This window comes from Peromyscus leucopus, chromosome 12 (assembly GCF_004664715.2).
Source record: "Peromyscus leucopus breed LL Stock chromosome 12, UCI_PerLeu_2.1, whole genome shotgun sequence".
NCBI lineage: Eukaryota > Metazoa > Chordata > Mammalia > Rodentia > Cricetidae > Peromyscus > Peromyscus leucopus.
The window spans coordinates 56,116,867-56,128,258 of NC_051073.1; the positions used below are offsets into that span (position 1 = coordinate 56,116,867).

The window sequence follows — 11,392 nt, forward strand, 5'->3', positions numbered from 1 at the left end:
AATATTGTAAGGATAAATAATACACAGAGAGTTTTAAAGTACCTTTAATAGGACCTTAAAACTCTGAATGAATGTGGAATCAGGAAACAAAAAGTGAAGACAGAGCTCACAAAAAGTCATTATTGCCAACTGGGAAGTATAAGAAATATCTAAAGGTAGAAAGAAAATATATAATATATACATTTAAATATAAATAGATTTTTAAAAGAAGACAGAAAGGATCACTAAAGGTGATACTTCAAACACAAATCTATAGTCTAAAAGAAACTGAGTAATGTTATGCAAGATGGTCCAGAAAGCCCAGGAGGCAGTTGTGAGGTGAGGCAAAGGGAAAAAAAAACTGGGTAAGGAATCATGCAACATACATGATCACAGGAAAGAGAATACACATGTAACCAAGCTCAAAGGGGAAGTTACGAAACTAGAAATTTTAACCATAATCTTTTTGAAGGTCCTTACTTGTTTCATATTTTAAAGGGACATTCAAATCCAAGTATGTTTAGGTGTGCGATCTCTGAAAAAAAAAAATTGACAACCAAATGTAGATGACTCATCTCTTCTGGACAGTATCCATCTATGAATTCTAAAAGTAACACAGAGGTGAGACCTTGAGTTAGTAGATCAATGTAGATGTGCTTTTAAACTGCCACAGTTCTAAACAATTTGAAATTTGTCAGAGAGATTTTCCCACAACCACTCATGAACAACAGCCCAGTGACAGTCCCTTTCACAATGAAGTCAAATGCCAGCAAAGAGCATTAGACAAATGGTACTTGAGCTAAGCCAGAAACAGCCAGGTGAAAAGGAAAGAAGGGCTGGGTGGGAAGGAAGAAGACATCACACTACTACCAGGCATCTAAAGTCTCTATTTATGAACATACAGGGAGTTTGGAGAAATGGCTCAAGAGGAAAAAGACATCTGATGTTAAGCCTGACAGCCAAGATTTGGTCACTGGGATCCACATAGTGCAAGGAGAAAACCAACTCCAGCCAATTGTACCCTGGCCTCTACAGGGTAGCCAAGACACTCATGATTGTACAAACTGACACACAAAATAAACAAATAAAAGTGTAAAATTAGAGTAAACTAATTTAACTGAGAAAAAGACTCAAGGAAATAATTCAACTATGATTGTCAAATAATAGTAACAACTAATACTTTAGTACTCTCCCTATAATCCTAAAGATAGTCCTAGGTGTTTCCCATGTAGTTTCTCAATACTCTTAGCTTTCTTGTCCCTCAGAATTTTCCTGGGGTCCAAATGAGTTACTATATATGAGTGTTTCATAGAAGGTAAGTTGCTGTGAGCCCCCAATTACCTCTGGAGAGATGGTAAACTCTGTAACAAGAGCATATCCTTGAACAAGGAAACATAACTGGATTATCCTGTTAGTCAATTTTCTAAAGTTGCAAAATATCATTATGTCACAAAGTAATAGCTAATTTAAAGTAACGCCTTCCTATTTTAAAAATAAAAGCATTTACCAAATGTTTTCTAGAAAAGGGTATTGATGAAATTGTGGTACAGGCTGCTATGTAACCATTAACATAGATAAAGTTGTTGAATATCTAATTACAGAAAAATAATGATAAACTATTAAAAGAAAATAATAAATCAAAAGATATATGGAAACTGTGATCCAGTTTGTTAACTTATATATGTCTTTGGTTTAAAGAGAGCTGGGAATGTTAAATAATAAAATTATTAATAAGTTTCTCTGTTATTTAATATCTGTCTAATTTTTTCATTGCTTTTTTGTATTCCTTGGTGTTTTCTCATTTTTCTACAATGAGCACATTAATTTATAATGAAATTTCTAAAGAGACAAGTCATTTTTTAAAGCATATCAGAGAAAACTGTAGCTTCACTCATTCTAAGAACATAAATACACAAGCGTTGCTTCTGAATGCAATGGGAAGTACTTCAAAGTTCCTTCAATGTTGCCAAGGTTTATTTAACAATATTTTCTCACCATATATTATACAAGAACAGAACTAAACAGATGGTCTACATCGGGAATCCAGCAATCGAGGAAAGCTCTCCTCGCTGTTACCTACTTGTCATACACTATGTGGTACATATTATCCATGTGCATTCATGCACCCATTAACTCTTTATCACCTCATCAGATACATATCTATACCACACACAGGACCTGTATGTTAATATCATACTACAGAACACACAAATATGTGTACCCAAAAGATGACATAATATAGGCATATCCATCTTATAATATAAGCCTATGGCATTAAATACTATACTCTTGGAGCTGGAGAGATGGCTCATCAGTTAAAGGCATTTGCTGTTCTTGCAGAAGACCTGAGTTCAGTTCTCTACACCTACATGGTAGGTCACAACCATCTATAACTCCTGTTTCAGTGATATGATGTCCACTTCTGGCCTCTAAACACAACAGGCACACATATGGTTTACATATACAAGCTCTGGAAAACACTCATACGCATACAAATAATAAAATATTTAAAAGCAATAAAAGGATAGTCTTGGCTTGCATATTTATATATTTATGTAAAGAAAAAGAAAGTTACTTCACTGTTTGTATTTAAAAAAAAATAAGGCCAAGGTTGAATTTTACTCAGTATTTGGTATGCAAACAGTATCTGGGCACCAAATTTGTCCTACGGGCACTGTATTTCCTTCATGTCATTCCTTCCTGTGCTAATCAAAGGCCCTTTATTTCTTTAAGGATCAAGCACAAATGGTTCAGTCTGGCATCCAAGGTTCACTCTGTTTCTGGAAGCTTCTTTGGCAATCCTTACCAGCATAAGTCCTTAACTCCATGCAGGCTGGAGTCTGGAATACAGTTTAAAAATTCAAAAGAATATTCTTTTCTGTATTCCTATCACTTCCCCATTGAAAACATCCTTCATTTTGTCCTTCTGTCCTACCACCCGGCTTAGCTCCATGTCCAGAATATAGCACCATCATTCAATTTCTCTCAACTTATGTTCCAAATCAGTCTGTTACAATTTATCATTTTTCTTCTATTGGTGTTCAGGGAAAAAATTAAAATATTGACCCCTCACAAGTTTATATTGAATGAACTTAGTATCCACTTCTATACATTACCACACAAATCATGTATAATGTGTGCCTGGAAGAGCTGATGCTATAATTTTTGTGACTCAATTGTAATACATGATGCTGCCATCAATTTAAAAAAAAATCAGTTCATTTTTAATCTGGTCATGCAAAAAAAAAAGTCAGCAAGATGATATTCTCCTTGAGATGATTTGTAAGGAATTGGTTTTGTCTGTACGTATTTGAATCTCATAAAAGTGTATTGCTTTTAGAATAGTATTTAATTCCATTGCTTGGCTAATTAAGACTAGACTTCTCCCCAATCAGAGCAAAATCATAGACTCATCTCATACGTGGAATGCAAAGGCACCTCACAGATTATTTCCAGAATTAGAGAATGGCTTGCCCAAGGCCACAGAGGTGGGGAGCCAGAGTCCATTCTTCTGTCTAACTCTGTAAGCCTTTCCCATGTGAACTACTGGTTACATTGGGAAGCATAGTGCAAAAGAAAGTGCCTGGATCTGGAGACGGGAGCCCAGGCTTCAATGTCAACTCCTCTCTAACTTGCTTTACATCTCTGACCTCAGCTGTTGCAAGGAAGTACAGTACCCACATATGACTTGGAAAACTCTTAAGGTTAGAGTTAGAGGAGAAGAAATATCCATGCACAGACACTTTCAATTGTAAGCTGAGTTATAAACGTGACTCCTCTGCCTAAGCTGCTCTGTCTCACATCTCTCAAGTACACACTGAAGATTGTGCCTCAGTCTGCTCAATGTGTTCAGTCTGTGACAGTGACTGCACACTTCCTCTGAACACCCCCATCCACCTTATCTAATAGAAGCCTCTGAGCAGGCTTCTCCTCAGTCAAGCTCATCATGTCTCTACAAGGCAACTTGAGGCCTCTTCCAGAAACTCACAGGTCAGGTGGCAAATCCCCACTTTAACTCTCTAATGCCCTTCCTTATGCTTCTTCTATCTTGGAAGAAGCCACATCTGTCTCTGCTGCTTCTCTGGTTTCCACGGGGCTAGGCATACCATACTTCTCCAGGCCTGCCTTCTGTCATTTCCTTCCCCATTGGATTTTGCCCTCCTTCTATTCCTTATTTCTGGAATTGGGTGGTCTCTGGAGCACATTAAAGCCTGCATAGGTTTCCTTTCAGCTGCTCTAGCTCTGTCTATGCCTCTGTCTACATATCTAAATCTCACTTATCATTCAAACTCTAATTACGCATCAGTTGACTATGGGAATACTTTCTTAACTCTACAGACTAAGTTAAATTTACCTGAAACATATAGTCATGGTACTCTAAACTCTTCCTCATTATATCTCATTATAATTGTAATTAGTTTAATATCTTTGGAGTGCCTGTCTCCCTTGCTATAAGGTTTATGAGAGTGCTGACTTGAGGACTAATAAATATTTATAGAAGGAAAGAAAAGAACCAGAAAGGAAGGGAAGAATATTAGTTATTATTTTTGCATATCCCCCTACTTTTCTGTAATATGTACTTTGTTTATACCCAAACGAAATGACATAACTACCTATTTTTCATATAGCTCACATCATAAACACAAAAATAACTCTAAGCCCACAGAATACCTGCTCTCCTTCCTCCTCAGCACAAACCACATCACTGCCTAATGGGAAAGATAGGAAATTAAAATTTCAGTGACAAAACCATCATCGTTAGAGAGATCAACTTTCAGCCTGCATATGATATGCTAGTGCTAGCACAAGCTTTGGTTAGGTTGCTGAGATTCATCTTACCCTACCACATGAGGTAAAAGTAGCATTAGGCTCTTGCTCTTCCTTCGCAGACAGAGGGTAATGACCAGGAAGTTGGCCTGGACAGGCATTGTCCAGATCAGACATGATCCAGTCAAAACACCCCCCAAAGTCACTCATATGGGAGCATATATTTGCCTTTTAAAGGTGAGAAATAGAGGCAGGGACCTGCAGTGAATAAAACATGCATGTGGATTATTCTCACTTCCTTATTCATTTGACTCAAAAACCAAGTTGCATTGTTAATTTAAATGTACTCAATTATACACTTGAAATAAAACTAAAATGTGGCCTGATAAATGATATCTAAAGCCATCCACTTGGTATTATAGTTATTTCAATGGAAGACTATCATTGTTTATGTATGTCAACAAGGCTAACATATTTTAATTCCTTTATTTTTTGCCTGACCTTGTTTCATACTGAAATGAGGAAGGAGGGACCTCGTAGATGGGAAGAGATGGAGGTTATTTGAGCAGCAGCGTTCTGCTCTACTGCCACCTCAGCAAGATTTATTAATCTTGGAGATTCTCAGTCTCATTTACTAAACAACAGTGATTCACAGAGTTTCATAGCCACAGTGGCAAAGTTAATTGAAATCTAGATCCCCTAACAGTTCTTCCTTCCTTCAGCAATTTCTCAGTACTGCAAGCTAAAATATTAAGGGAAATTATTGTAGGCTTATGGAAAATGGAAACAAAGGTGGTTAGCATGAAATTACAAGTGGACAAGTGTTTTCTTTTGTCTTTGGCTTCAGCCCTTTGAGCAGAGTAAGAAAGCAAAGCAGCTTATGTAACCCCATATCAATACTGTATCTCTCCTCAGCATTAAATTTGCACTAAGAGTTCAATGTGGCTCTCACCCAAATCCAGAGAAAGGTGGCGGGGGTGGGAGGGTGGGGGGAGGGGCAGAATGGAGGAAGGGAGAAACAGATAGAAGATACAACAGGTAAATTCTGTTCAGACTGTTGCAAAAAAAAAAAAAAGCCAGATAATTCCTTTTAATTTAACTCATTATCTTCTCCACAGAAGCAAATAATGCTTCACAACATGCAAATCATGCATCTTGACACAAGGCAAGCACTATTACCCAAACTAATCAGAAAAGTGAGGCTCACAGGAGATTATTACCTCCATTTTACCATGAAACATTGAATCTGAAGGCAAGCAAAGGTATTCTACTTATGTTATCCCATGTCCTTTCCATGTGACCATCTTTTCTACTTACAGTCCAGACTAATGCTGTTGATGTTGAAAGACAGATGTTCTCAAGTGATGAAGGATTAAAGAAAAACCCACAAGAATTCATGAACAATGGAGGAGTAATATTGGATAATATATTATAACATATGAAAACATTTATTTATTCATAGAGATATACTATGTTGGATAAATATAGTAAAGAAAATATACTATGTAGGAAAAAATAAAAAAAAAATATCTTAATGGGCAAACATTGTTATGTGGTAAAAGACAAGATGGATTCTGGATCTAATCAGAACTGTGTAAAATGAATCACAGACTTGTGGTGTTTACATTTATCAAATGAAAGAATTCCTAAGGTATCATGGACAATTGCTTTACCTCCAGGTTATACTGTATCTTTGTATATTAATAAAATATTTGTAAATTTTCAACACTCAAGAGTGATAATTTGAGCCACAAATTGTATGTAATTAATAATCATCACTAAATCTGTGATAAGTTCTCTTCAACTACCATAAAAAAATTGAGAGAGAAAACAACCCTCTGGGTAAATGGCTAAACTTTTCTGAATATGAATATATTATTTTTAATCAAATAGTATCAAAATTTTTCTTGAAATGCAAATGTAATAGAAAAATGAATAGTGGTTTTCCTCTAACTTAAACAGAGGGATTTAGAAGCTCTGTAGTCAATGCTCATTGAGTTGGTTCCAGGTTATGTTTGGTGATAGGATTCACATCAACATCTACATCTAGCAAAAAAAAGCTGCATCTGCAGCCAGTGCTTTATCTCTACATTACCATTTAATTGCTTAAGTTCCTTCAAATCTGATACAGTGCATACCATCAAGACACCACGCAACTTCAACTGTTAAAATATATTCCTTGTAGGATCATCTTTTTGGAAGAAGCTATCACAAACCTGCAGAAGGGCTACATCAACTAATCTTCATTGCAATTATATTGAAAGCAAAATCACTAGCACTGTCATGAGCCAGTCATATGGAAATAGCCATGGGAGGATACTCCTGGTGGCTGTAGGAAGAGCTCACATCCTGGGCATGTCTGCAGCTCCCAAACTAAGCAGCTGGTGTGAGGCTCCCTTGAGGGTTCACTGTATTGTTTGATGCAGTAGAAGCATACCCTCCTCTTCTCTTTGGCCACTAAATCATCCAAATCTGGCTTCAGGCTGAAGCCAAGGCGACCTTCATGCCCAGATGAACCAAAGATGGGGGTGGGGTGGGCCAAGTGGATTTCATCTCCTCTACAGTCCTCAAAGGGCACACAGCTACTGTCATTCCAGATGCCAAAATCGAGAACAGAGCCAACCTCAGAGCACAGCACTGGCTGCTCTTTGGTTCTGAATCTGGAGCATGAGAAAGAAGGGACAGTTGCCAGATGACAAGGAGACCCAGCCAGATCTGAGCTAATGAAACAGGGGCCTTAAAATAAACCAAGCACAAAGTGGACAGTCCTGAATAGGGCGGGCTTTGTTGGCTGTTTTGTTTTCTTCTCCATTAAAAAAAAAAAAAAAAAAAAAAAAAAAAAAAAAAAAAAAAAAAAAAAAAAACACCTCAGTTGAACTGTTTCTTCTTGCTTCCTTAAGGTTACAAGCAAATTGAAAGATAAAAGCACAATCACAAATTTTTAGGATTTCCTTTGAAAATCATAGACACATTGCAAACCACATGTCTTTAATATAATGTACAGTTATTAGAATATCCAGACAAACACAGATAGCCACTCTATAATCTTATTAGCTTCTCAACACTTACATGTTAGAAATTGTCCCTGTCAATATCAGAAGGATGATGTGTGGCTGGAGAATAGCAACTTTACAAAAGTATTGTAAAGTATTTGGTAAAATCACAAGAAAAACTTGCTTTGCTTTTACTCATATGTAAATATGTCTTGACAAAAATATCATGTATAACCTATTTCAAAATAATGATGGTGATCACTACATGAACACTGTGAACCAGAACATAGCTATTATCAATATATGTCAGATCTGCCTATGGCTACAGAGTAATAAGCTAACTTTGTAGCCTCTGTCTCCTGGGGCTAATCCAAAATATACAGTAAATATCCCTACACCTCAGAAACACATAGTGCAAGACATGTTCAACATTTTGAACCAGTAGAATCTAATAAAAATGAACACCCATAACAGCATTCATCTGTGAATCCATGAAGGTAATCATGAGAAACAGCAAAAATAATCTGCTGCAGATGGAGCTGATTTAAAAGGGACCACACACTCTGACACAAGCGTGTGTGTGTGTGTGTGTGTGTGTGTGTGTGTGTGTGTGTGTGTTGCATCTCCATGCACTCATACTGGGGTGATGGCATAGAGTATTTTGTCTGCCAGCCTCTCCCAGACTTTCTAAGATGACAGAAGGAAAGAGTGAGTATGACAAGTGTTTGTAGTGAGCCTTTTTCTCACTTCCAAATGGCTGCATGACCTTCTTGCCCTATATCACCTATTATTCAAAGCTACCACTACCTGTTCTTTATCAACCATAGGGGGATTTTAGTGCTTGAGAACTGGGTCCACTTCCCAGGAGCCATTGGGCTCTGTTTAGTGACCCTTGAAAATTCCCCTTTTGGAAATTATATTCTTAGAAAAAAAAAATACTTTGCACAGATCATGCTACTATGTCTTAGTAAATTCTTAGCAATGATGTTACCAAAGAAGACTAGGGATGTGCCTCTTTTGGTGGGATGGTCTTCTGGAATATAATGATCTGGTTTTATCTTCCATCTGACCTCACCATCCTTCATAAGTGCCATGTGACATCAGCTCAGCATTTTGCTCTGTCCTTCACTCAGGAAACCCTATGTTTGTGTAATGAATAGTCCACAGCTTTATTCAAACTTACAAAAAACATGAAGTGACTTACTGCTTTATCTCAAGAGCTAAGTTCCTAGTTCAATAGAAGGAAGAAAAAAAAAATGCCCCTCAGCTGCTGACATAATACAATTGCATTGTTGCTAATGTCTCAATGCAAAATAATAAATAAATAAATAAATAAATAAATAAATAAATAAATAAATAAAATGCTGCTTTGCAACATAAGAAATCACAGATAAAGTTCTGGCAGCACAGGAGAAAGAAGAGACAATAAAATGTAAAAATTCAGTTTTCAAGGATGGGTTGAGATACTATTTTTCATGCAGGCATGTTTAGTCAAAGAACTATGTATCACAAAACCTAACAATTTAGATAAGAAATAAAGGGGTCATTGAGTTCTGAGAGGAAGTTTGTAGAACCTGTAACTTGTAATTGTGCTCTGGGTGAGTTCCAGCTGTCAATCTATGTGTATTTCAAAAAGAAAACTTGGACATGGTATTTAATTATTTGCAATGCTTCAACTAGTAAACAGCCAGGAGTCTATTCTCATTTCCTTTGGCAAGAGGGCTGTATAGCCACACAAAATATCTCCTAGCATTGACAAATGAAACCCACAAATGGAACATTAGCAATCAGCTGTCAGAAGAAAATCCAGGGAGGATTGCCAGTCTGGTCATTTCATGGTGAGTATTCATGAGAAAGGCGTGTGTGTGTGTGTGTGTGTGTGTGTGTGTGTGTGTGTTGCAAATGAGAAGCCTTGCATGTTCAGTATTGAGAGAAATGTAAGCGGGCTCAGGTCCTCCTGATGGCAGGATGCCTGAACACGCAGGGATAGTAGAACCATCAATGGCAGAGTGAAATAGCAGTCTCAATAGCTAATTGTGCAAGGCTCCTATCAGCAGTGGGAAGGGTGAGATAGAGAGACTCAAAACAACATATATTTTTTATTTTGGAGGGATTCTCTGTAGTGTAGATATGCATGACATATATGAGGGCTTTGGATTCCCAGCTTTAAGTGAGATGCAAAGAGTATGTATGTGTTTGCCTTTTTAACCTTCGTGAATTCACTTCACAATCTCCCCAAGACACAGAACCAAGTCATTTTCAAAGTAAACACCCCAGTACTAGCTATTCAGTGCCCCAAGCATACAACACACTGACCATTCAGAGCTAGTTATTAACCCATGAATTCTCAAGTGCATATTCTCTCTCTCTCTCTCTCTCTCTCTCTCTCTCTCTCTCTCTCTCTCTCTCTCTCTCTCTCTCTCTCTCCTCTCTTTCTCTCTGTCAGACACATTTCCTTCTCTTCTCCACTCGCACCCCTCCCACATCTAGGCACAGAAGAATCTTGTAGGGGTTGTTCTGTCTAGAAATGCAAGTGCCAGGTGGCAAGCGGCTACCCAGCAGCCTCCTAAAGTTAATGCCAATTCCCTCCTGGAAGAGCAGGAATGCAGAGGTATCAGCACCGCGGACTCGGGGACAGCAAATACCAAGGCAGCACTTGGAGTTTACAGAGGAGCAACCCCAGTGTCCCCGTCACCGCCTCCCACTAGCACCACCAATACACACACACACACACACACACACACACACACATGCAGCGGCACCCGCACACGCGCCTCTCTGCCCCCCAGCCCGCACAGGCCAGCTCTGGATCCGCCACCGCCAGCTCGGATATTGCAGCAAGTCTGCAGGCTCCCGCTCGCCTGGGGACCCAGCCTGGACCAACACCGCGGGAAGAAGCGCATCACCGGACTTGTCAATAAGCCGGATTCTGTGTAGACCGGGAGCGCCAGTGACCCCACCGGGCATCCCAGAGCCATCGGCGGCAAGAGGGGGCGCGCGGGGTCGCTGCAGGCTCCCCCTACCTTGCAACGAGAAGAGGGACAGGAAGAACCCCAGCACCCAGACGCTGTGCAGCCAGTAGGTCCTCATGTCGCCGTGCGTTCCAGCCGTCTCTCCTCACTCCTGCTCTCTCTAGTAAAACGCGCCGCTTGCTTCCCTCGGTTTCCCTCAGGGCTCTCCTGGCTCTGGCCACCGGGACGGACCAGGCTCCCGCGAATCCCAGCACAGCCTTGCTCTTCTCTTGGAGAGCGCGAGCCCAGGTCCTGAAGGATGCTCACAGCCCGAGCCTGATGTCAACACAGCGAGCCCCGTTCTTCCTCGAGCTCTCCCGCTCTCTTCTTTCCTATCCTCCTTTCCCTCACTCCCCTGCAGCTCCAACTAAATGAGACTGTACTTAAACAAGCAAGCGCCTTATAGGACCAGGAGCCCAGCAGAAAGGGCCCCGCTACTGCCATCTAGTGCGCACAGCCTGGCAGCGCCGCGGCCCTGCATTTGCTTGTGTGCGCGAGGTCGGTCCAATGCAGCCAAAGTCCTCTTTCATCTCAGCAAACACAGGTGAAAGGCCCTTGTCTTCATAAGACCTTGGCTTGACCTTGTCGTCCCATACATCTGACTTTCTCCTTTGCACGAAGAAAATCTTGAACCTCACTATC

At 39.6% G+C, this 11,392-nt stretch overlaps 1 protein-coding gene across 1 annotated transcript in view; it reads right to left on the reverse strand.

Moving 5' to 3' along the window:
- The window catches only part of LOC114701477 (limbic system associated membrane protein), a 2,116,569-nt gene extending 2,105,409 nt beyond the window's left edge, over positions 1–11,160 (reverse strand). Inside the window, exon 1 of the mRNA XM_037209988.1 lies at positions 10,763–11,160. Within this exon, the coding sequence (XP_037065883.1) occupies positions 10,763–10,829 (67 nt within the window). The 5' untranslated portion in view covers positions 10,830–11,160. The remainder of the gene's footprint in view (positions 1–10,762) is intronic.
- Between the last annotated feature and the right edge of the window lie 232 nt (positions 11,161–11,392).